Source organism: Lepus europaeus, chromosome 7 (assembly GCF_033115175.1).
Source record: "Lepus europaeus isolate LE1 chromosome 7, mLepTim1.pri, whole genome shotgun sequence".
NCBI classification, from domain to species: domain Eukaryota; kingdom Metazoa; phylum Chordata; class Mammalia; order Lagomorpha; family Leporidae; genus Lepus; species Lepus europaeus.
In genome coordinates, this window is record NC_084833.1 from 578,932 (window position 1) to 604,425 (window position 25,494).

General features: G+C 68.3%; 1 protein-coding gene across 1 annotated transcript in view; it reads left to right on the forward strand.

The window, feature by feature from the left end:
• The first annotated feature begins 22,161 nt into the window (after positions 1-22,161).
• MUC2 (mucin 2, oligomeric mucus/gel-forming) overlaps positions 22,162-25,494 on the forward strand; it is a 36,087-nt gene continuing 32,754 nt past the window's right edge. The window contains exons 1-8 of the mRNA XM_062198504.1: positions 22,162-22,237; positions 23,024-23,294; positions 23,923-24,037; positions 24,268-24,355; positions 24,444-24,553; positions 24,651-24,861; positions 24,945-25,070; positions 25,363-25,480. Coding sequence (XP_062054488.1) covers positions 22,162-22,237; positions 23,024-23,294; positions 23,923-24,037; positions 24,268-24,355; positions 24,444-24,553; positions 24,651-24,861; positions 24,945-25,070; positions 25,363-25,480 — 1,115 coding nt within the window. The remainder of the gene's footprint in view (positions 22,238-23,023; positions 23,295-23,922; positions 24,038-24,267; positions 24,356-24,443; positions 24,554-24,650; positions 24,862-24,944; positions 25,071-25,362; positions 25,481-25,494) is intronic.

The window sequence follows — 25,494 nt, forward strand, 5'->3', positions numbered from 1 at the left end:
TCTCTCGCTCTCTCTCTCTGCCTTTGTAAAGTAAACTTGCCTCCTAATTCCGATTTCCAGGAGCGTTTTGAAGTTCGCTCGTGCACTTTGTGTGCACGCGACGGCCGTGGTATTCACTGCACACCGTGTGCAGGTGCGTGTCCAGTGCACATGTCCATGCAGTCTGTGTGCGCACACGCACATGTATCTGCAGCACGTGTGCTCTTGCACATCACACATGTGTGCGGGTGATGGCATGTGCACCCACACACGCATGGACATGTGCACATGTGTGGCTGCATTTGAGTTTCCTGTGAGATGCGGTGCACTCTGGCATCTCGGGCTGTCAGCCCCTCTGCCCCGGGCTGGCACATGGCTGTGGCCAGGCAGTGTGGCCGGCACCCCCGTCAGTGGCTCCTTCTGGGGGGACTCCGGTGAATGGCCTGTTTGTCCCTTGGCCCAGGAGCCCTTGCAGGCACTGGGCAAACAGCGGGCAGGTAGGGAGATAAGCGTGTGTGTGGCCATTGTTCAGGGCCGTGGCCGCGATAAGAGCCGAGTCCCGCTGCCTGGCCTTCGAAACGGAACCTGCGGCCGGACAAGGGGCGATTGTCCACTCTCACGCCCAGCGCAGACCCCTGCCCTGGATGGCGGTCACCACAGGGCCCAGGCCGGCCTGAGGCAGTGCCCCAGAGCCCAGTGTGGTGAGAGGAGGCTGTGGGGACGGCCGCGGGACGGACCTTGGCCTGGGGTCGAGAGCTGGGAGCGGGCGCCTGCTGGCCACCCAGGTGCAGGCTCGGGTCTGGCTCCCACCGCGGGCGGCAGCCCTGGACCCTGGATCTGTCGCTCAGGAAGGGTCTGTGTGGACACGCTCTGCAGAGCTGTCAGGAAGGGTCCCCGTGGACACGCCGGCCGTCCCGCTGGGCCCTGCCTGGGTCAGGTGTGACGTCCCTGGGGGGAGTAGGTGGGGCTGCCCCCCAGGGCTTGGCACCGATCGCCAGCAGATCAAAGGACTGAGCCCCGGGAGACTCTGGGAACAGGAATGCAGCTCTGTGGCTGAGCCGGGGGTGGTGGGGGCCGTCGTGCCCGCCGGTGCTGGGACACTCGGCTGAGGGGGCGCGTGGCGCTGACCCACGGTCAAGGTGTGAACGTCAGAGCCAGCCTGGACCCCGGATGTCTCAGGAAGGTCCTGGGCAGGCGTCCACTGCTTGGGCAGAGGGCGGGCACCAGAGACCCCCGGCAGAGAGGGGGCAGAGCGGGCTTTCCCAGGCCCGGCAGTGGTGGCCCTCTGAGTCCCCGTGTGTGGCCGGTGGACGCCAGCCCTGGACACTGCAGCGTGATCTCAGCCAGAACCCCTCCCTGCCCTGCCCCCAGGGTCATGGCGACCCCCACGTGCGTCTTCCCAGGCCCTGCGGGTCCCTCCTCGTCCCCTGCCCTGGGGCCTGTGGGGCTCTTGTCAGAGCACAGCCCCAGCACAACCCCCAGCCCACCCAGCCGCCATCGCAACAGAGACAGCCAGCCGCATGCTGCCAGCGGAGGCCGGGCCTGGCCCCGGGACTGCGCCCCTGTGGGCGGCCTCAGCTCCTGGGCCCCACTTTCTGCCTGAGCCACCTCTGGCCTGTCGGTGCCTGGGCCAGGGCAGCGTAGTGCCCCCACCCCCGAAGCCTGGTCCTCCCCCCCACCCCCGGGAACAGGCCATGAGCCCCTCTCCTGGACCCGGGCCCCACCCTTCGCTGACCGCTGTCCACAGCCCCACTGTGTGGCCACAAGTGGGCAGAAGGTTAGGGCTGTGGCCGTAAGAGGGGCCAGGACGGGGCCCAGCCCGGGGCAGGTGAAGGAGCAGCCAGCAGGAAAGCCACTGCAGGCACTGTGTCCCGGCACAGGCCGGCTGCCACGCCCTTCTGGGTCAGGGGCCTGCGGGCCCTTTTGTCCACTTAGCCCTGTGGTGGGGCCAAACACCAGGTACCGGACAGTGGGGGGTGGCTCACAGGGACCCCAGGGCACAGTTGCATCACAGCACAGGGCACCGGACAGTGGGGGGAGGCTCACAGGGACCCCAGGGCACAGGTGCATTCCAGACACAGGGCACCGGACAGTGGGGGGAGGCTCACAGGGACCCCAGGGCACAGGTGCGTTCCAGACACAGGGCACCGGACAGTGGGGGGAGGCTCACAGGGACCCCAGGGCACAGTTGCGTTCCAGACACGGGGCACCAGACAGTGGGGGGAGGCTCACAGGGACCCCAGGGCACAGGTGTGTTCCAGACACAGGGCACCGGACAGTGGGGGGAGGCTCACAGGGACCCCAGGGCACAGGTGCGTTCCAGACACAGGGCACCGGACAGTGTGGGGAGGCTCACAGGGACCCCAGGGCACAGGTGCATTCCAGACACAGGGCACCAAACCGTGGAGGGGGAGGCTCACAGGGACCCCAGGGCACAGGTGCGTTCCAGCACAGGGCACCGGAGAGTGGGGGGTGGCTCACAAGGACCCCAGGGCACAGGTGCGTTCCAGACACAGGGCACCAAACAGTGGAGGGGGAGGCTCACAGGGACCCCAGGGCACAGGTGCATCACAGCACAGGGCACCGGACAGTGGGGGGAGGTTCACCAGGGCCCCAGGGCACAGGTGCGTTCCAGCACAGGGCACTGGACAGTGGGGGGTGGCTCACAGGGACCCCAGGGCACAGGTGCGTTCCAGACACAGGGCACCAGACAGTGGGGGGTGGCTCACAGGGACCCCAGGGCACAGGTGCGTTCCAGCCCAGGGCACCAGACAGTGGGGGGTGGCTCACAGGGACCCCAGGGCACAGGTGCGTTCCAGACACAGGGCACCGGACAGTGGGGGGTGGCTCACAGGGACCCCAGGGCACAGGTGCGTTCCAGACACAGGGCACTGGACAATGTGGGGAGGCTCACAGGGACCCCAGGGCACAGTTGCGTCCCAGCCCAGGGCACCAGACAGTGGGGGGTGGCTCACAGGGACCTCAGGGCACAGTTGCATCACAGCACAGGGCACCGGACAGTGGGGGGGAGGCTCACCAGGGCCCCAGGGCACAGGTGCGTTCCAGACACGTGGCACTGGACAGTGGGGGGAGGCTCACCAGGGCCCCAGGGCACAGGTGCGTTCCAGACACGGGGCACTGGACAGTGGGGGGAGGCTCACCAGGGCCCCAGGGCACAGGTGTGTTCCAGCCTGGGACCAGGAGTGGGAGGGGCCTCTGGAGTGGAGCAGGCTGGGTCTGGACCCTCACTCACCGCCCAGGCAGCCTCCATGGAGGGAGGCCTGGCCCAGCAGCCCCTCCCATCAGGCGAGGTCCTGGCTGGGACCCCCCACCTCCCTGAGGGGTGCTGCTGGCCCGAGGCCTTGGGCACTGCGCAGCGCCCCCACCTGGCTGACTCTGGGCCAGGGCACCTCCCTAGCCAGCCCACTGGGTGCTCTCTCCTCCTCATACCCCAGGGGAGCGTGGGGAGCCCCAGGCTGCACCCCGAGAGGAGCAGGGCTCCTGAGAGAGAGCTGCACCAGGCTGCCCTGGGCCGGGGCGCAGGCTCCCCTGCTCCCTGGGTGGCCTGGGCTCCTGCGGCCCCACCTGAACATCCTGGGGAGATGTTAGCAGTCCCAGCCTCCAGGCCGAAATCCAGGGCGCCCGGAGCCGGGGCCAGCAGGGAGTGGCCGCCGCGATGGCCATGTCAGCCCCGCCCACTGCTGGTTGCCAGCGGATGTAGAGCGAGAAGCAAACAGATAAGGCTGCCGAGCCGTGCGGCCTGGGCCCCGGGCTGCCCTGACAGGTGCGGGCAGATGCTGTGGGGCCTGGGCCCCGGGCTGCCCTGACAGGTGCGGGCAGGTGCTGTGGGCCTGGGCCCCGGGCTGCCCTGACAGGTGCAGGCAGATGCTGTGGGCCTGGGCCCCGGGCTGCCCTGACAGGTGCAGGCAGGTGCTGTGTGGCCTGGGTCCCGGGCTGCCCTGACAGGTGCGGGCAGGTGCTGTGCACGGCCTGGGCCCCGGGCTGCCCTGACAGGTGCGGGCAGGTGCTGTGGGGCCTGGGTCCTGGGCTGCCCTGACAGGTGCGGGCAGATGCTGTGGGGCCTGGGTCCCGGGCTGCCCTGACAGGTTCGGGCAGGTGCTGTGCGGCCTGGGCCCCGGGCTGCCCTGACAGGTGCAGGCAGATGCTGTGGGCCTGGGCCCCGGGCTGCCCTGACAGGTGCGGGCAGGTGCTGTGCACGGCCTGGGCCCCGGGCTGCCCTGACAGGTGCGGGCAGATGCTGTGGGCCTGGGCCCTGGGCTGCCCTGACAGGTGCGGGCAGGTGCTGTGTGGCCTGGGCCCCGGGCTGCCCTGACAGGTGCGGGCAGGTGCTGTGTGGCCTGGGCCCCGGGCTGCCCTGACAGGTTCGGACAGGTGCTGTGCGGCCTGGGCCCCGGGCTGCCCTGACAGGTGCGGGCAGATGCTGTGGGGCCTGGGTCCCGGGCTGCCCTGACAGGTGCGGGCAGATGCTGTGTGGCCTGGGCCCCGGGCTGCCCTGACAGGTGCGGGCAGGTGCTGTGGGGCCTGGGCCCCGGGCTGCCCTGACAGGTGCGGGCAGATGCTGTGGGCCTGGGCCCCGGGCTGCCCTGACAGGTGCGGGAAGATGCTGTGCGGCCTGGGCCCCGGGCTGCCCTGACAGGTGCGGGCAGGTGCTGTGGGGCCTGGGCCCCGGGCTGCCCTGACAGGTGCGGGCAGGTGCTGTGTGGCCTGGGCCCCGGGCTGCCCTGACAGGTGCGGGCAGATGCTGTGCACGGACAGGGCCCCGTGGCTGCCTGCAGCACAGCTGGACACGGAGGCAGCCGGGGTCAGCCGGGAGCAGGCAGAGGGCAGGACACTGGCTCTATCTGGGTGGACCACCTCCCCCAGAGACCCTTAGCTCCCTCAGGGGTGCTCTGGGAGCTGGGCCCTGTGTGGGAGGAGCCGGGGCCAGGGCGGATGAGACAAGGCCACCCGGAGGTGCTGGGGACCAGAGCTAGGGCGTCCAGGCTCAGAGCTGGGCCTAGGAGGACCCTGAGCCGGCCACTCGGGCAGCGTGTGGCCGTGCCGGGAGCTGGGTGCTGGCTCCGGCAGCAGTGGGAAGGGACAGCTGGCTGGTCCCCTGGAGAACTGAGCCTGCCCGGTGCTGAGCAGGCCCAGGTCTGCTTCAGGATCCCACGTGTGTCTGACCCAGGCCCCGGGGAGGGGCTGGTAGCCCTGGGGCACAGACGGGAGCAACCCAGGCTGGGGGGAGGGGCCGGGCCTGGGCTGAGGGGCCCAGGTGCTCCTAGACTCCCAGGGCCAGCTCTGCGTGGTCAGAACAGTGACCCCGCCTCACCCCTTGGCCTGGCTCATGACCAGTGCCGGGGGGCACGCCGGCTTTCCCAGGCAGTGACCGGTGCCCTCACAGGTGGGTGATGGGGGCCTGAGGTGGACACCTGCATGGGCTCACCCACTCCTGGTGGGCCCTGGGGGTCCTCAGCCGAGGCCGCTCCACACAGCACACACCTCTGTGCCCCCACGGCTGGGCCGCTGGTCCTGTTATTTCTTTAACATTTATTTATTTGAGAGGCAGAGTTACAAACAGAGGGAGAGACAGAGAGAATCTTCCATCTGCTGGTTCACTTCCCAGATGGCTGCAATGGCCGGGGCTGGGCCAGACTGAAGCCAGGAGCCAGGAGCTTCCTCCAGGTCTCCCACATGGGTGCAGGGGCCCAAGCACCTGGGCCATCTGCTGCTGCTTTCCCAGGGCAGCAGCAGGGAGCTGGATGGGAGGTGGGTGCCCATATGGAATGGGCACTGCATGTGGGGGCTTCCCTGCCACACGGGCCTAGCGTGTGGCTCTGTGATAATCCGGGCTGCTCTGCCCCTCTACCAGTGATGTGTGTGCTTCTGCCCCCCACGCTCCCCACGTCGCACCCTCACTGTGACTGCCCGTGTAGCAGGCATGTGGCAGGCGTGTGGCAGGTGTGTGGTAGGCAGGTAGCAGGAATGTGATAGGCGTGCAGCAAATGTGGCCGGCATGTAGCAGGTGTGTAACAGGCATGTAGGTGTATGACAGGCGCACAACAAGCACGTACCAGGTATGTAAAAGGCATGTGTCAGACACATAGTGGGCACGTGACAGGTGTGTAACAGGCATGTAACAGGTATGTAAAAGGCGTGTGTTGGGCATGTAGCGGGCATGGGGCAGGCATGGGCTGCCGTCTTGTGGTTTTCCCACGTGTTCTCCCGGTGGCCAGTCTTGCCGAGCACCTGTGTGCTCGCTCGTCAGCCAGCGCCCTCCCGGATCTGCGCCGTGCTCAGCCTGTTGTTGAATCTGGTCCCCACCATCTGGCCTTCTCATTGTCCCTTGTCTCCAACGCAGACACCCTCATTTTGATGAAGTCCAATGTGTCTTTTTTCCTTTTGTGGGTCAGGCTCGTGGTGTCCACAGGCCGTGGTGAAACCCTCCGCGTGTGATGTTGACACAGCCGCTCCGTGGTTTTCCCGCGTGTGTGCATGCGGTGGCGGCTTTATTTACTTACGTGAAAGGCAGAGGGACAGCGAGGGAGACAGAGAGACACCTTTGGTCTGCCGGCTCGCTCCCCCAATGCCAGGCTGGCGCGGGAGCCAGGAGCCCTGGTGGGGTCCCCACGTGGTGGCGGCCATCACGGGGACAGCAGCAGGAGCTCGGCTGGGACGCGTGGAGCTGGAGCGTTGCACCTGCCGGCGCCTCTCCTCTCCTTGCTCCTCGCTTTATTCTTTTTTAATTTTTGCTGTGAGACGTCTAACTCATGAAGATAACGGCAGGCGTGGGACTTGACCTTGCGTCTCGCCGTTCACTGCCAGTTTTCTTCCTGGGAAGTCTTCCAGAAATAAAGGACGAGCGTATGGAATGACGCTCACGTTACAACGGTGACGCCACACGCCAGCTTCCTCCGGGGCTCCCACACAGGTGCAGGGGCCCAGGGACCTGGACCACCCTCCACTGCTTTCCCAGGCCATCGGCAGGGAGCTGGGTTGGAAGTGGGGCAGCCGGGACTTGAACCGGCGTCCATCTGGGATGCGGGCACTGCTTTAACCCACTGCACCGCAGTGCTGGCCCTGGCTTTGTTTCCAGGTTCGCTACTCGCTTCTTCGACAGGGTCTCGTCTGGCCTGGTCGTGGTCACTAAAGTTCTCACCTCAGGCTGGGTCACTGTCAGCGCCAGGGGCTTCACTGGGGTCCCGTGTGCGTCTGTGGTGTCTGCACTTGGCCCGCCCCCTGTGGCGTGTCACCATCATACGTGTTCTCTCGGAGGCTGACCCCAACACTCGCCCTGGGCTGTCGCCTGATGGGGGCCGACCCTGGCTGCCGGCTGGGTGCTGGGCACCCTGGTATCCCAGTGAGGACGCTGGAGCTTGGGGAGGCTGGGAGGCACTGGAGGCCGAGCCGGGAGCGTCCCTCTCGCTGGGTGGGATTGGGGCAGTGCGGCGGCCTGGCTGGTGACAGCCTCTCTTCCCTCCAAACCTGAGCTGGAACGTTCTCTCCTGAGCACTCGCGGGGGCATCCCCTGGGCTTCCCTCCTGGTGGCCGGTGTCCTCCTGGGCTCTCGCCAGCCGCTCGCCCAGCCACTGGAGGTGCTGACCCGGGCGGTGCTCTCCGGGTAAGAGCCCCAGCGGCTCTCCGAGCCGGCCTGCACCGACCGTGCTCCCGGTGAGGTCTCAGCCTGAGGCTCTGGGGTCGGGGGCCACCGCTGGGCTGGGGGTCTTCATGCAGGCCCTGGGGACCACCTGGAGTTTCTCTCACCTCTGGGAGACCTAGAGGGGCTCCTTCAGGCCCCCTCGGCCCTCCCCACCGTGCGTGGCTGACCCGTACTGTCACCAGGGAGGCAGCGGGCCACCTCCGGCGGGCTGGGGGGCTGCTCCCTGGGCCAGCTGGGGGTCCTGGCCAGGGCTGTGTCCCTCAGGTGCCAGTCAAGTAGCTCCCAGCTGAGGGTCCCCCTCCCCACCAGCCCCCTCCTCTGCTCCACGGCCTTACGGGACACAGAGGGTGCAGGAGAATCCGACGGTCACACCCGTCAGAAACACAGCAGCGGCAGCCCCACGGCTAGCGCCGCCGCTGCCACTGGTGCCCCTCAAGGGTGCCTGTGGGACAAGGGGGACGCTGGGGACCCTCCCTGGACCCCCACGGGCCGGCCACTGCGGCCACGGCTCCCTTTTCCTCCAGCCTCGCTGCCCAGGGCACTGCTTGGATGGCCTGCGAGCAGGACCCCGGCCCTGGCCCATCCCGTGTACACGGAGCTCCGGGGGGGGGGGGGGGGAGGTCCAGTGCCTCAGCGTGCAGGAGGCCACAAGGGACTCAGGGGGGCTTAGGGGGGCCGGAGCTTGGGCTGAGGGGGATCTCGGGCACGAGGAGCAGCTGCCACTGCTGCTGGGCTTGCCTGACCAGAGAGGGTGCAACAAGGCCAGAGTGGGTGGCCAGCGAGTGGCCAGTGCATCCCGCTGTCCTTGTGGGATGAGGGCAGAGGCACTGAGAGGCGGGGAGCAGAGGAGCCCTGTGCCCGTGTGGGGGCCCCAAATGGTGCCGGGGCCCTCAGGTGGCCTGAGCTGGTCCTGAAGCCTCTGTTCACCCAGGCCGGGCAGCGGGCAGACCAGGGCGGGTCAGGCCGGAGCAGGGGTGTCGCTGGCCCTCGGGGTCCCAGGGCTGGTGAGGCAGACCTGGGTATGGGGTCTGCTGCCCCTCGCCGCGTGGTGTCTCCGCGGGGAGGGGCCTCTAGGGAGGGCCTGCGCCCCCAGCTGCTGGCACGCGCCCCCACAGCTCACGCACCTCCCGCAGCCCATGCTCTCGCCGCAGCCCGCTTGCCTGTCCTGAGCCCACGCACCCCACCCCCGCAGCCCGCATGCGCCCCCGGAGCCCACGCACCCCACCCCCGCAGCCCGCATGCGCCCCCGGAGCCCACGCACCCCACCCCCGCAGCCCGCATGCGCCCCAAGAGCTCACGCACCCGCCGCAGCCCGCACGCGCTCCCTGCGTGCTCTCCGCGCCATCTCTGAGGTCCGACCTTGACCTGTGCGCCCTGCGCTGGCGTCCGCACCCCCTCAGGCTCCCCTTGTGTCTGTGACCGCACGCGGGTCTCGCCCGCGCCGCCTCGTGGGGGCCCGGGCGCGGGGACCCAGGGCACCGGCTGCGCGCGCCCTCTGCTGGGCGCCGGCTCCCGCACGGGTCCCCTCTGGTCCCGCAGCGCCGGGGGGTGAGGGGGCCTCCTCTCCGGTCCAGATGCAGGCGGGGCCGCGCCCCGGACCCCAGGCTCCGGCCCCCGCGTCGCAGCCCCCATGGCGGGGCCTCCGGGCTCCGGGACCTGTGTGCCGCGCGATGGACCCTGGCCCTGGACTCTGCGTGGTCACCACCAGCAGCTGCGGCCCCGGGACGGCGAGGGGTCCGCCAGGTCCGCGGTGCCCCCACCCGCGCTCCCTCGAGGGCTTCCCGTGCCCGCACAGGCCCCAGCCCCTGACACGCCTCTCAGCCGCGCCCGCGCCCCTCGGGAGACGCGGTGGGCTGTGCCCCGGGCGGAGCGACCGCCTCGGTTCCCCGCTGGTCCTCAGCCTGCGGTGTGGAGGGACCCTGAGGGTGTGGGCGATGAGGGGTCGCGCTCGGAGCTTGGCCACTGTAGCCGGGGCTGGGGGCGTCTGGCCCTGAGGCTCCCAGGTCCCTGCCGTCCACCCACCTTCTAGGCGGTCCCTCCTGGACGCAGGGGTCCCTCCAGGTCGCTGCACCTGTAGCCCAAGCCTGAGCCTGGCAGCTGCAGGACCTGCTGTTCCGCCTTCTCCCGCCAGAGGGCGCAGCCGGGCCCGGTGCCGTGGGCTTGGAGACGCTGTGGATGCGCACGGGGCGGGGCGTCCCCCTGAGTGCCAGCTGTGTGAGCAGCACAGCGGGGATCTGCGACCCCCGCCCCCAGGAACGTCCACCCCGGGGGGCCCCTGCCCAGCTCCTCCCCAACAGCGGCAGGGCCCGACGAGGCTGCCCTGGCACAAGGACCTGCCCTGGGCTTACGTGGACAGTGGCCTGAGGCCAGCTGGTCCGTTGATGACCGCCTGGATCCCGAGGGAGTGGGCAGCTGGGAGTGGCCCGTGTTCCCTGGGCAGGAGAAGGAATCCTGTGATGGGATCGGGGCACCCAGCAGAGCTCCCCACATGACCCGGGCAGGCCCTGGGGGTGCAGGAGTGGTGCCCTGGGCCGCACTGTCCGGCTCCCGAGCGGTCTGAGGCTTCTGACCCTGGCCCCCTCCCCGGCCTCACCCAGCTTCCGTCTGCCCTAAGATCAGCTCCCACCCAACCCCACGCAGCCCGAGATCCAGCCCTGAACTCTTAACCCCCATCCTCGTCCCCGAGGTCCCCTAGCGACCCCCAAACACTGGCCCTGCCCGGCCACCCCTTCCCAGCCACCGCAGACCGGGTGCCCCCGGGGCTCGGGGAGGCAGCGGTGCCTAGGGCTGCCCCTTGGGGCGCAGAACAGGGCCCTGGGCCCCAGCCCCTCGTCCCTCCTGGTCCGGAGCCCGCTCTGGGGTGGGGGGCCGTGCTCTGTGTGGCGCTGCCCCCACTCTGTGCTCGGCACTGTGAACCCCACGGCAGGCCGGCCCCCCGGCTCCCCGGCTCCCAGGTCCTGGGTTCCCGGAAGATGCCGCAGGCGGAAGGGTGGTGGTGCTGGGCCTGCGCCCACAACAGGACCTGGCCATAAAGCGGGCGGGGCGAGGTTGCGGTGTGGACAGCTGACCTCCTGGCGACTCCTGCGCGCCTGGCCCACAGCTGTCATTCCTTCCCGGGAACGGGCACCTTTGTTTGTTCCTTGGAGGAAGGAACCGTTGGCACGGCCCGCCCGGACCCTGCCACCTCCCCTCCCGCAGGTCTGTGTGGGGGGCGCTTGAGCCTCAGCCATCCCCGAGCAGGCCAGGGGCCGGGACACGGGGCGGGAGTCCCGTCTGCAGCCCGGCCTGGTCTCCTGGGCAGTCCCGGGGCACCGTCCAGGGCTCCAGTTGTCTTGGCTGTGTGCGCCCCAGACCTGGTCAGGGGAGGCTGTGGACTTGGAGCTGTTTTGGCAACGAGACAAGTGACCGGGCACTTGCCCTGTGCCCCAGCACGGGGGCCCCTGCCCCACCCGGGCCTGGCAGGGAGGAGGCCGGAGGGACTCCGGGTCCCCGGTGAGAGGGTCTTATGTCGGCCTGGAGCACGCACCTGGGGCCACACACGTCCCCGACCACGGGTCGTGGCCGCCCAGGAAGGGCCCAGGCAGGGTCCCTCGGGAGCGGAGGGGACGCCACTGGTCTTGCTGGCTGTGACGAGTCCCGGCTTTTGAGGAGAAATCGCAGCACTGGCCCCTGTGCTGGATGTGGCCTCCCGACCCGAGGCCCTCAGTGGCCGGCTCGGTGGCCATGGCGACGGTGCTCCCTGTTAACCCCGGGGCACCTCCTTAGGCCGACGTGGGCCAGCGAGCTGTTGGCGCCGGTCCCGCAGGAGCCCCCGGGAGCCCCCGCCCTGCCCCTCAACCACCCTGGGCGGAGCCAGACTTCCACATGCGTCCCTGCAGGCCGAGGTGGCCGGGGCCGGGCGGGGCGTCGGGGGGCTGCAGGCACCGTGCAGGGGACAGGCTCTCCCAGCTTCTCCGGGGAAGCTTGGGTGCGTGCGAGGGTGTTGTCCAGGTCGTCCTGCAGCGTGCTTATCCCCACCACCGCCATCATCGTGAGGGAGAGACGTTTTAAACCTTGTGTTCAACGCCCCACACGGCCAGCGTCGCTGGGACTGCCCCGGGCACCGCGGGTCTTGGGAGCCCTGGGTGAGCATCAGATGTGTCCAGGGCCCCGGGGCAGACAGGTCGCTGGGGAGTGGTGGGGCCTGGTGCCGGGCACTGAGCCCCTGGGCTGGCCAGAGTGCCCGGTGCTGGGCAGGACCCGCAGGGCCTCTCCCTGCAGTAACTGTTTGTTCAGCATTTACCATGGCTTCCTCCTCATTTTAATGAGTTTTTTTATTGTGGCAAGATACACATAACTAAAATTTACCGTCGTAGACATTGTTTTTCTTCTTTTAAAGATTTTATTTATTTGAGAGGCAGAGTTACAGAGGAAGAGGAAGAGACACAGAGAGCAAGAGCAAGAGACACGGGGTGGGGGGGTCTTCCATCCGCTGGGTCACTCCCCAAATGGCCGCAATGGCCAGAGCTGCGCCGATCCGAAGCCAGGAGCCAGGAGCTCCATCCGGGTCGCCCACATGGGTGCAGGGCCCAAGCACTTGGGCCATCCTCCACTGCTTCCCCAGGCCACAGCAGAGAGCTGGATCGGAAGTGGGGCAGCCGGGACTGGAACCAGCACCCCTATGGGATGCCAGCATCTTAGGTGGCTGCCTCACCTGCTGGGACAGGATGTGGGGGGGGGCATCTTCACCATTCTTAAGGTCACAGCTGGGGGGAACTGAGCACAGTCACCCTGGGGGGCGGTCATCACCACCTCCCCACCCTGGGCGTCCACGCCCCACTTCCTGTCCCCAGGTCTGACTCCTCCGGGGCCCCCGTGGGTGCCAGGCCACCTCCCACCTCCCACCTCCCTGAGCGCCAGGTCCCCCAGGTGCCAGAGCCTGCCCTCTGACCCAGCACTGAGCACTGCCTTTGCCACCGCCGCCCGCACGGCCGCGCGGCCACGGCCGCCTTGCTGATGCCAGAGGGCAGCGGACCCCTGCGCAAGCCCCTGCTTCCGGGTTCCCGGCGGGGGGGGGGGGGCCGACGCCCTGCACCCCCCTCCCTCCCCGCAGCCGCACCCGGGCAGGCTTGAGGCTGCTCGTTGTCCCATCCTGGTTCATTTCAGCCTGGCGGGTGTGGCTCCCAGGCCGCTGGGTTGGGTTCCTCCTTGGGGCCGCGCCCACCCCCCACCAGCGAAACCCTGCCCCAGGCTGCTGGGCCTCCCGCCCTGCCCCCCTCGTCCTCTGGGGAGCCCCGTCCCCTGCTCCCGCCTGGCCAGGGAGCCGGGTGTCCCCGAGTCTTGGTGCCCAAAAGGGTGACACTGCTGTGGGCGCCCCGGGCTGGGGTCCGCGAGGCGGGGTGGGGGGTCCGGGTCCAGCCCCACGGGCGGAGCCGGATGTGGGTGGCCCCTGCTGACGTCGCTCCTTGATGGGCCCCCTGTGCCGCGTTTCCCGCTTCCCTGTGGGCGCGGCGCCTGGGCCGGCCCTGCCCACGGCCGTGACGCGGGAGCCTGACGCACGGCCAGTCCTCGGGAGGGGCTCGGCACGGCGCCCCCCTCCCTGTTAGGCCGCGTGCCGAGGAGCAGCTGGGAGAACGGCCGGCCCTGGGCTCTCCTGGCCCCGCGTCCTCCCGGCCTGGCCCTGCCCTGCCCTCCCCGTCCGTGCCCTTCCCCGACGTGGAGCCCCGCGCCCCAGCTCCCGCGCACCCGGGTCCTGGGTTGGGGGTTGCCCTGCTGCTGACCAGTCAGGCCGAGGTCGGGTCGCCGGTGGCACAGCCTGCGCCGAGACCGTGGGTTCGATGGCCGTGGAACATTCTGTGGCACGGCTGCGGGCTGTCGCTGGCAAACACGGGACAGACTCTAGCCTCGGGGGCAGGCGTCCCTCCGGCCGAGCCCCTCCCTCCTACGGGCCCCACTCTCCAGAAACGCCTCCTCTTGGGGCAGCCTGGCCAGCGGCGGGAGTCCCCTGTGTCCTCCCGAGGGCCTGGCGCCCCGGCCTCGCCAGCGGTACAGGAGGTGGGGTTCCCACAGCCACAGCCGCCCAGGGCACAGGCGGCCACAGTCAGGCGGCTTCGGCCTGCTTGGGGGAGCACCGGGCCCAGCCTCGCACGGCCAGCACGCCCACCCCGCCTCAGGCCACTGAGGGCAGCCCAGGGTCCACTCTCCCCCAGGCTGAGAAGTCCGGTGGCAGCACGGCGTGGCCGGTGCGGCCCAGGGGGCCAGTGTGTCTCAGGGCTGGGGGCTGTGCGTCCCCCAGACCCCTGTGGGGAGGGCGGGTCTTGAGTGGCCACTTCCAGGCCCCCACGCTCCTGAGCCACTGGTCCCTGCCTCTACAGGGGTCTGTGGGTTCCAGTTTTCCCTCCTGGCAGTGCTTGGTCGGTCCCGGGGCGGGGGGGGGCATGGACACCCGACTGAGCTGGGGCCCCTCGGCTGACCCGCCGCCCTCGCCTCCTGCCCCGGGCGGCTGAGAATGCCTCTCGTGGCTCCTCCCTCCTCCCAGTGGTCCCGGAGACCAGGGAATTCTGGGTCCATTTTCTTCCTCTTCTTCTTCTTCTTCTTTCTTCTTTCTTCTTTCTTCTTTCTTCTTCCTCCAGAGTTAGAGAGAGAGAGAGACAGAGAGAAAGGTCTTCCCTCCGTTGGTTCACCCCCCAAATGGCCGCTACAGCCAGCACCGCGCTAATCCAAAGCCTGGAGCCAGGTGCTTCTCCTGGTCTCCCACACGGGCGCAGGTGCCCAAGCACTTGGGCCATCCTCCACTGCCCTCCCGGGCCACAGCAGAGAGCTGGACTGGAAAAGGAGCAACCGGGACTAGAACCCGGCGCCCATATGGGATGCCGGCGCCTCAGGCGGAGGATTAACCAAGTGAGCCACGGTGCCGGCCCCTATTTTCTTCTTTTTTACGACTCTGCTTTTTCTTTCATCTTTGTCATTGAGAGAACTCATTTCTAAATTTTTATTTATTTAACAAATATATTTGAAGGGGAGAGGGAGAGAGACAGCGAGAGGGGGAGAGGGAGAGAGAGAGCGAGAGAGGGAGAGGGAGGAGGGAGGAGGGAGAGAGAGAGAGACTCCACCCGCTGGTTCACTCCCCGACTCTGGCAGCTGGGGCTGGGTGCTGCGTCCAGGTCACCCTGGAGCCCCTGATTGGCAGGGAGCTGGGTGGGACTGTGCCGGGCACCGCAAGCATCTTAGCCGCTCCCCCCCGCCCGGCCCCTGCCTCTGTTCTTGTTTTCACTGTACAAGTTCGCGCACGGTACCGAAAACTTGTATCAAGCATCATTTTAAAATTTAAAGTTGGGGCTGGCACTGTGGCACAGAGGGTTAAGCTGCCATCTGCAGTGTCAGCATCCCACATGGCACGGGTTCGAGTCCCAGCTGCTCCACTTCTGATCCAGCTCTCTGCTGTGGCCTGGGAAAGCAGTGGAAGATGGCCCAAGTCCTTGGGCCCCTGCACCCTTATAGGAGACCCAGAGGAAACTCCTGGCTCCTGGCTTCGGATCAGCTCAGCTCCAGCCATTGCAGCCATTTGGGGAGTGAACCAGCAGAGGGAAGACCTCTCTTTCTCTCTCCTTCTCCCTCTCCCTCTCTCTAACTCTGCTTCTCAAATAAATAAATAAATTTAAAAAAATTGGAAATAGGAATAAAGTCATTTACAATGGCATAAAATCATGAGCTACTTGGGGAAGATCTGACTGCGACCATAGTGCACGGGAGACCACAGAGGCCGTGGCAGGAATGAAAGAGCTGAGCAGAGCGACTCCTGGAGCCCGCGTGGCCGCGATGTGGCCGCTCCCTGTCCCGTCCACCCCTGAGACCCTCTGCCGTGTGGAGCTTGGAAGTTGATTCTAAACTCAGGGCAATGCAGAGGGCAGAGCCGGACGGCCCGGAGGAAGAAGAGCGAGGGGAGGCCTCCCCGGAGGACCCAGCCGTGTGGGGCCAGCGGAGACAGACAGTGGCCGGGGCGGCCGCAGAGCCCCGAGATGCCCTCGTGGGAGCGCGGCCGCGAACTTTCAGCAGCGGAGCCGGGCGTGGGCGCGAGGAGAGGCAGCCGGGCCAGAGGGTGCTGGAGCGAGCAGCCTCAAGCCGTCCCAGCCGCGCCCCCCACCGCACAGGAATCCCCCAGCCAGCGCGGTGTTCTGGGCCCTAGACCAACGCGGAGGGGAAGATGCCGCCCGGGCCGCGGGCCCTGCGCAGCAGCCCTCACTAACCTGACTCCACTCGTGATCTGGGTTTTCCAAAAAGCAACGGTGTCCCCTTTGCAAAAAGTGGCCGCCTGTTGTCCGGTGGTGGGCAGTGTGGGGCCGGGCTGGGGGGCGCCCTTCCCCACCCAGCTGGTGAGCGGCTGTGTCACTTCTAGAATGCAGGGTGGGCGCCTGCCTCCCTGGCTTCTGGAGGGCTGTGGTGGGCTGGGGGCTCAGTGGTGTCCTCCGCTTAGTGGGAGGTTCCTTTACCATCCACCCATCTGTCCGTCCATCATCTATCATTTATTGCCCATCCATCCAACTATCCTTCCATTTGTCCATCCATCCACCCATCCACCCACCCATCCATCATCCATCCATCACCCACCCACCCATCACCCACCCATCCATCCGTCCGTCTCTCAGTCCACCCACCCACCACCCAGCCATCACCCATCACCCATCACCCACCCATCCATCCGTCCGTCTCTCAGTCCACCCACCCACCACCCAGCCATCACCCATCACCCATCACCCACCCATCCATCCGTCCGTCTCTCAGTCCACCCACCCACCACCCAGCCATCACCCATCACCCATCACCCACCCATCCATCCGTCCGTCTCTCAGTCCACCCACCCACCACCCAGCCATCACCCATCACCCATCACCCACCCATCCATCCGTCCGTCTCTCAGTCCACCCACCCACCACCCAGCCATCACCCATCACCCATCACCCACCCATCCATCCGTCCGTCTCTCAGTCCACCCACCCACCACCCAGCCATCACCCATCACCCATCACCCACCCATCCATCCGTCCGTCTCTCAGTCCACCCACCCACCACCCAGCCATCACCCATCACCCATCACCCACCATCCATCCGTCCGTCTCTCAGTCCACCCACCCACCACCCAGCCATCACCCATCACCCATCACCCACCCATCCATCCGTCCGTCTCTCAGTCCACCCACCCACCACCCAGCCATCACCCATCACCCATCACCCACCCATCCATCCGTCCGTCTCTCAGTCCACCCACCCACCACCCAGCCATCACCCATCACCCATCACCCACCCATCCATCCGTCCGTCTCTCAGTCCACCCACCCACCACCCAGCCATCACCCATCACCCATCACCCACCCATCCATCCGTCCGTCTCTCAGTCCACCCACCCACCACCCAGCCATCACCCATCACCCATCACCCACCCATCCATCCGTCCGTCTCTCAGTCCACCCACCCACCACCCAGCCATCACCCATCACCCATCACCCACCCATCCATCCGTCCGTCTCTCAGTCCACCCACCCACCACCCAGCCATCACCCATCACCCATCACCCACCCATCCATCCGTCCGTCTCTCAGTCCACCCACCCACCACCCAGCCATCACCCATCACCCATCACCCACCCATCCATCCGTCCGTCTCTCAGTCCACCCACCCACCACCCAGCCATCACCCATCACCCATCACCCACCCATCCATCCGTCCGTCTCTCAGTCCACCCACCCACCACCCAGCCATCACCCATCACCCATCACCCACCATCCATCCGTCCGTCTCTCAGTCCACCCACCCACCACCCAGCCATCACCCATCACCCATCACCCACCCATCCATCCGTCCGTCTCTCAGTCCACCCACCCACCACCCAGCCATCACCCATCACCCATCACCCACCCATCCATCCGTCCGTCTCTCAGTCCACCCACCCACCACCCAGCCATCACCCATCACCCACCCATCCATCCGTCCGTCTCTCAGTCCACCCACCCACCACCCAGCCATCACCCATCACCCACCCATCCATCCGTCCGTCTCTCAGTCCACCCACCCACCACCCAGCCATCACCCATCACCCATCACCCACCCATCCATCCGTCCGTCTCTCAGTCCACCCACCCACCACCCAGCCATCACCCATCACCCATCACCCACCCGTGCACAGGAAGCGAAGTCGCCGAGCGCGTGCACTGTGAGGGTGGCCCGTGAAGGAGTCCACGCAGGCCGCTGCCCTCCAAGTACTCAAGCAGGGGTGCCAGCAGTGGCTGCACCGTGGCCAGGGTGGTGAGGGTGGCGGTCAGTGCGAGGACGTGACATCTGAGCTGAGCCTCAAGGGAAGAGGGGGGAATTGCACAGGGGTTTGGTGGCCCTGATGGCCCGGGCTTCCCAGTGCCCAGCTGCCCGGCAGAGCTGCTAGTCCAGCCTTCACACGGGGCAGTGTGAACCCCCGTGGGGCATGGGGGTACCGTGGGGCCGGGTTGTGCACCCCACGGGCTGGGGTCTCCCCGGGTGTCCAGGTGGTCTGGGATCCGTGGCAAGGTCAGGGCACAGCACTGGGGTCAGTTGGTCTGGCTGGCTGGGGGTGGGGTGGCCTGGACGGGACAGGGGTGATGGCCAAGTGCACTCCCTGTGAGGCTGCCCCAGTAGCTCAGTTTGCTCTTCCTCTACACAGGACCCGAGGTGACACGCATGGCTGGGGCGTGGGGGCCTGCGTGCAAGGGGTCCCAGGGGGGGGCCAGTGTAGCGACGTGAGGACGGCCGGTCTGCTGTGTGCAGGGGGCACTGTGGACCTGGGCAGACAGAGCCCCCCTCTCTGGGTGCCCCACAGAGCCCCTTTCTGGGCACCCCAGTCTTCCAAGACCCTTGGTGAGTGGGTGCAGCCCCCACCCCAGCAGGCTGGCGACACCTCTGGGGAGACCCTCCCTGCAACACCCAGGCCAGTCTTTGGCCAAACACAGTGCCCTGGGGCCTGCCCTGCAGGTGTGCGTCCCTCCAGGAGCTGGGGTGTGCACGGGGAGTCCCCGCTGCCTCTGCACCCTTGGGCATGGGGCTCCCCCTCTTCCGCCACCCCCACTTCCCTGCTGAGTCAGCTTTGTGGCCGCGTGGCCGCAGATGGGCACTGCTGGGGCCGTGGCGTCCTCGGGGCCCCCTCCCTGCGGTTGGCACCACCCGCTCAGTGGTCCCTGGAGCGGCGTCTCTTCCAGGTAAACACCGCGGCCCTGGGCGGGGCTGCCACTCGCACCTCGGCACCACCAGGCAGGTGCCACCCCGGGGCTGAGACGGGAGAGCAGAGCTGGGGCAGAGGCCACGGCCCGCACCTCCCCACACACATACACAAGGCCGCTCCGGGCAGGCACCGACCGGGACCAAACTCACCTCCATGTCCCCAGCTGTGTCAGCAAGTTTCCAGCTCACGTTTAGAAATGAATCCACTTTTATTTGTCTGTGAGACAGAGAGAGAGTAAGCTTCCATCCACTGCCTCCGTACTAAACACTGGCAACAGCTGGGGCTGGGCCAGGCTGAAGCCGGGAGCCAGGAGCTCCTCCAGGTCTCCCACGTGGGTGCAGGGGCCCAGGCACCTGAGCCATCACGGCTGCCTCCCAGGATGTGCAGGGAGCTGGACCAGGACTCGAGCCCAGGCCCTGAGATGGGGTGCCAGTGTCCCCAGCCCCTATTTTTCCTGCACAGGGCGTGCACCCCTCAGCCGCCAGAGGCACTGACCACGGTGGCCCCAGTGGGCAGCCGGGAGGCCGGTGGTGGGCGGTCCCGGCCCCAAGGAGCCCTGACTCCCGTTTGTCCCAGCACCAACTCCCTGGCCCCGGGACATGCTGGGGTGTTGCCGGTCACTCGGGGGCCACACCGAGACCTGAGGTGGCCGAGACGGTGTCAGCGTCCGCCCAGAGAGAGCACAGAGCTGTCCCCCAGATTCGGGAAGACTCCTGCCTCCCACTCGCTGCCCCAGGGCGTGGGCCAGGGATGGAGCCACCCCCCCCCCGCCCCGCGCACCTGTCCGCTGTCCGCTGAGGCCCACTGGGGCAGAGGGAGCCTGGCCTGGAAAATCCCGGCTCCTCGGGCCCAGAGCCAGGCCTGGGTCCCGGCTTTCCCCGGGGCTGGCGGCCAGCGCGGAGGCCCCGGGGCAGCACAGCAGCACAATGGCCCTGCGCTGCCTGGGGCTCTGGTTCCTAATCCGCTCCTCCTGCCTCGGCCACACACGCGGGCTCTCACGTCCCCAGGGCCCGGAGGGCAGGGCAGAGCCCAGGCCTGGGCTGGCGGGCGCAGCAGGGCAGGACCAGGGGCTTTGCCCCAGGCCCCCGATCCTGGCCACCCTCATCCCTGGTGTCCTTGCAGTGTGGGGGCCCCCCCACTGGCCCTCTGTCTGCTGCTGTGGGGCGAGGGGTACACCAGAGCTTGGGCCTGGCCACCAGGGAAGGCCTGGGGAGCCTCTCCCGATGGTCAGGGCTCGGCCCGAGCAGGGGTCACGCTGCAGGACAGCCGGGGCAGGTCCCGTGCCACCACACTATCGAGATGGCCTCTCCTCACTGAGCACTAGCGACGGGGCCTCCCTGCTGACCACCAGGGCCAGCTCCCTCCCCAGGGGGGCCCTCCCCGCTGACCCCAGGGCCGGGCCAGGCTGGAAACTGCAGCATCCCCAAGATCAGGGCTCCCCAGCTGCGCCCCGGCCAGTCAGTCGGAACTCAGGCTCTGTCTTCTCCTGGCTGAGAGAATGTGGCCCCCAGGCTGTGTAGCGTGAGCCTGCCTGTGGCCGAGGGGCTCCTGCTGTGGGGCCGTGGGTGTGCCCACGTGACGTCCCCTCAAGCCACCACAGAGGAGCGGGAAGTTCCTGGGGCCACAGCTCCCGCTGGGCGGGCCCTCCCTGGGGGAGAGGCGCAGCTGGGCGTCCCACGGTGCCCCTAGAAGCAGCGATTGGGGGTCCATGGGGTGGGGGCTGCACAGGGGGCTCCCGACCAGCCCCATTGCCCCGGGAGGCTGCCACTCTGGGCCGCGAGCCAGGACCCCCGCCCCCATGTCCCTGTCAAGTGCCCCTGGCTGGGCCGGCACTCCCCGAGTTCTAATTACAGGTAATTCCAGAGAGCAGCTCACCTGGCGAGAGAGGATTAGTGGCCGGGGTGGGAACTTCAGACAGAGCCCAGTGATCCCCCACCCTGACCCTGCAGGAGCCCACGTCCCCCCACCCTCTGGGTCAGGGGCAGTGCTGGGGTCCTCACACACCACCCTCTGGGTCAGGGGCAGTGCTGGGGTCCTCACACCCCGCCCTCTGGGTCAGGGGCAGTGCTGGGGTCCTCACACCCCGCCCTCTGGGTCAGGGGCAGTGCTGGGGTCCTCACACCCCGCCTTCTGGGTCAGGGGCAGTGCTGGGGTCCTCACACCCCGCCCTCTGGGTCAGGAGCTGTGCTGGGGTCCTCACACCCTGCCCTCAGGGTCAGGGCAGTGCCGGGGGTCCTCACACCCCGCCCTCAGGGTCAGGGGCAGTGCTGGGGTCCTCACCCCCCGCCCTCTGGGTCAGGGGCAGTGCTGGGGTCCTCACACCCCGCCTTCTGGGTCAGGGGCAGTGCTGGGGTCCTCACACCCCACCCTCTGGGTCAGGAGCTGTGCTGGGGTCCTCACACCCCGCCCTCTGGGTCAGGAGCTGTGCTGGGGTCCTCACACCCCACACTCTGGGTCAGGAGCTGTGCTGGGGTCCTCACACCCCACCCTCTGGGTCAGGAGCTGTGCTGGGGTCCTCACACCCCGCCCTCTGGGTCAGGAGCTGTGCTGGGGTCCTCACACCCCACACTCTGGGTCAGGAGCTGTGCTGGGGTCCTCACACCCCACCCTCAGGGTCAGGGGTAGTGCTGGGGTCCTCACCCCCCGCCCTCTGGGTCAGGAGCTGTGCTGGGGTCCTCACACCCAACGCTTTGGGTCAGGGGCAGTGCTGGGGTCCTCACCCCCCGCCCTCTGGGTCAGGGGCAGTGCTGGGGTCCTCACACCCCACCCTCTGGGTCAGGGGCAGTGCTGGGGTCCTCACTCCCACTGTCCACCATAGAACCTGGGCCTCTGTTGGGGCGGGCTTGGCCCCTGGGTGATGGGGGCCTGGGCAGGCCGGGGGGGGGGTGTCTCAGCCAGGATGGGAGGGGACCCTGGCAGGCTCATTTGACCTGGGCTCTGGTTGAGGGGGTGGCACCAGGCTGGAGTCTGGGGCCCGGGGAGACCTGCTTCCGGCAGGAGTCGCCTTTGCTGCTGCCCTGGGCCTGGTCACGGAGGTTCCCCTGGGCGTGGGCCTGTGTGGGGGCAGTGGGGGCTGCCTGTGCATCCTGGGCAGGTCGTAAAAAGATAAACCTCTGATAACCTGAGTCAATATTTCCCCAGCCCGGCCTGCAGGAGCCCCCACAGCTGCTCTCTGGATAATCTGGGAGACGCCCCACCCACCCCGCCCCTCCCCTCCCCGCCTGCCGCGGACGCCCGCGGGGCATATAAGGCCGAGACCCCTGGCCTCGGTCGCTCTCCCACACGGGCCTCCTGAGCCAACATGGGGCTGCCACTGGCCCGCCTGGCGGTGGTCTGCCTGGCCCTGTCCTTGGCCATGGCCGGGCAGATTCGGGAAGGTGAGATGGGCTGGACACAGCGGCCAGGAGCAAGCAGAATGCCCTGGGGCGGGGGCGGGCAGGGAGACCGGCAGCCCAGAGCCCGATGCCCAGGAGTGGGTGGTCCTGCTCTGCCTGGCCTGGGGGTGGGGGTCCCCAGGCACCAGGACAGTCTGTATGGCTCCAGCTGAGGCTCCCTGGCCGGGGTCAGGCTGGCTGAGCCCCCAGCCCGGCCTCACGGGGCAGGAAGGAGGGCGCAGGGTCTGGGTGCCTACCAGATGGTAGTCCAGGGGCCCCAGGGGGGAGGTCTGTGGAGGTGGGGGAGGTGGGGGGTGGTCCAGGTATCAGGGGCCCCGGAGGCAAAGGCCAGGCCAGGGCCTTCTTGACCTGGGCCTGCCTACCAGCCAGAGCCGTGGACTGGGTGTCCTGGGCGGGGGGCCTGGCTATCTGCTGGGTGGTGGGTGCCTGGAGCAGAGGGAGGCGCTGGGGGATGGGATGGACAGAGTGTGGCGCTGGCTGGGGTGGGTGGGCTCTGGCCAGGGGCATGAGGCGGCCAGGTTGACCAGTGCCTGGAGGCCCTCTGCCCCCTCGCCCCACGCAGCAAATGGCCAGAGTGGGAAGCCGGAGACACCCTCCCAGGGGGCCCCAGAGTCCCGGGTTTGGGTGACCGGTGCCCAGCACAGGCCTCCGGGGAAGAAGGACCTGCCCCACGAGGGACACTGTGCCGGGACCCCGTGGGCTGTGAGCGGCCTCCCACTGCTCCTGGGGGCCTGGCCACTCACCCCGTGCCCCCTGCTGCCTGCTCAGAAGGCCGAGCCCGGAACCACGGCCACAACGTCTGCAGCACCTGGGGCGACTTCCACTACAAGACCTTCGACGGCGCCGTCTTCCGCTTCGCCGGCCTCTGTGACTACAACTTCGCCTCCGACTGCCGGGACTCCTACAAGGAGTTCGCTGTGCACCTGCAGCGGGGCCCGGCCCAGGCCGGGGGTGTCTCCCAGATCACGTCCGTCCTGCTCACCATCAAAGACGACGTCATCTATCTCACCCACCAGCTGGTCGTGGTCAACGGGGCCATGTGAGTGACACCCCCGTCCCGGGACCGGGGTGGGGGTGGGGGGCTGGCGGTCTCCACCCGGGGCCCCGCTGCCCTGCACATGGCTGGGACACACTTGGGGACCACGCGAGTCCCTGATTCACTCCTCAGACACGTGTGGCAGCCGGCACGAGGCTGTCCCTAGGCGAGCGGTCCCTGGCAGCCTGGCAGGACCTGGTGGGGGGCTGGGCGGGGTTCTGCCAGGCTAGAGTTACAGAAGCCCCCGCCCCCTTGATGCTGGGGGTGGGCAGGGGCGTTGTGTCCACAACAATGGGGCCTCTGAAATGCAATCCTGCCCCCCCCCGGGGGGTCCCACCCCCAGGAGTGCCTGTCCCTGCTCCCTGCATTGTTTCCCAGCCAAGCTCGGCCAGGGCCCCATCATGGGCGTAGGGGCTCAGAGGCTGGGGTCCCTGGAGGAGGGGGGTCGGCCTTCTGAGTAGGGGTCCTGTGGGGGGATGGGGCGACGCTGGTTCCTTCGGGGACCCTGGGGAGCCCCCACCCAGAACAGCACCAAAGAAGGGACCGGGCAGGAGGACGCGAGGCAGGGTCGCAGCTCCTGGGCCCCCGCTGGGCCCCGGGGCCGCAGTGACGCCTGGCGCCCCCTCCCCAGGGTCGGCACCCCGCACTACAGCTCCGGGCTGCTCATAGAGAAGAACGAGGCGTACACCAAGGTCTACTCCCGCGCTGGCCTCTCCCTCATGTGGAACCGGGAGGACTCGCTCATGGTGGGTGCCGGCCGGGGCGCTCCCAGGCAGAGGGCTGCGGTCTGGCCCCCTGGCAGGACCCCAGCTGGCCCAGGGGGCAGTGGAGGGAGCCAGCCTGGGCTGGCCCGGGGGGGCACGCTCGGGGCAGTGGCCGGCCCGCGTCTCTCCCTGCGCTGCCGGCACCCCCTGCGGTCACCCCCGTGCCCCTTGCACCTGCTGTAGCCCTGCCACCTGCTCCCTTCCCATGACAGCTGGAGCTGGACAGTAAGTTCCAGAACCACACCTGCGGCCTCTGCGGGGACTACAACGGCCAGCAGACCTCGGAGTTTCTCTCTGATGGTGAGGGCAGGGCCGGCCACCCTGGGAGTGCGGGGAGGGGCCCTCAGGCTCCTGGGAGCCCCCTGACCGGCTGTGCCCCTTGCGCCAGGCATCTCCCTCAGCGCCACTGAGTTTGGCAACAGGCAGAAGATCAACAACCCCCAGACACAGTGTGAGGACCCCGAGGAGGTGTTGGCCCCCGAGTCCTGCTCCGAGCACGTGAGTCGCGGGGCGGGGGCCCCTGGGGGGCAGCAGGGCCCCAGGAGGGGCGAGGGCGACCGCCCACCCTCCCACCTGCCCGTCTGCCCGCCCGCAGCGCGCCGAGTGCGAGAGGCTGCTGACCGCCGCGGCCTTCGAGGACTGCCAGGCCCGGCTGCCGCTGGGGCTGTACCTGGACGCCTGCGTGCAGGACCTGTGCAGCTGCGGGTCGGACGCCTCCTGCGCCTGCGGCACCATCTCCGAATTCTCCCGCCAGTGCTCCCACGCTGGCGGCAGGCCCGGCAGCTGGCGGACAGCCTCGCTGTGCCGTAAGGCGACGGTCCCATGGGGGGGTGCCTGCGGGGGGCTGGGGAGTGGGGTGCCCGCTCACGGGCTGCCTCTGCACTTCCAGCCAAGAGCTGCCCTGGGAACATGGTATACCTGGAGAGCGGCTCGCCCTGCGTGGACACCTGCTCCCACCTGGAGGTCAGCAGCCTGTGCGAGGAGCACCCCATGGACGGCTGCTTCTGCCCAGAAGGTGGCGCTGGGGACGGTGATGGCCGGGGGGGCGGTGCAGCGACGGTGCGGGGCAGCAGGACAGATCCCAGTGCCGAACCCCATGGTGGCTGCAGGAGGCTTGGGGGGGCGGTGCCAGCCTGGTTCAGGCAGGCCCCTGGCTCAGGGCAGGGCAGGAGGTGGTCTGGAGACCCCTCCCCAGAGATGAGGTGGAGCTGGCAGAGGTGACTGTGGGTGGGCTCGCAGCCCCCCGCCCCCGGGGATTCTGGCACCTTCTGAGGCCAGCCCGGGTGACGGCGGCCCCTGCTGTCCAGGCACCGTGTATGACGACGTCGGAGGCAGCGGCTGCATCCCGGTGAGCCAGTGCCACTGTAAGCTGCACGGGCGCCTGTACTCCCCGGGCCAGAAGATCACCAACGACTGTGAGGACTGGTGAGTCTCGGGGG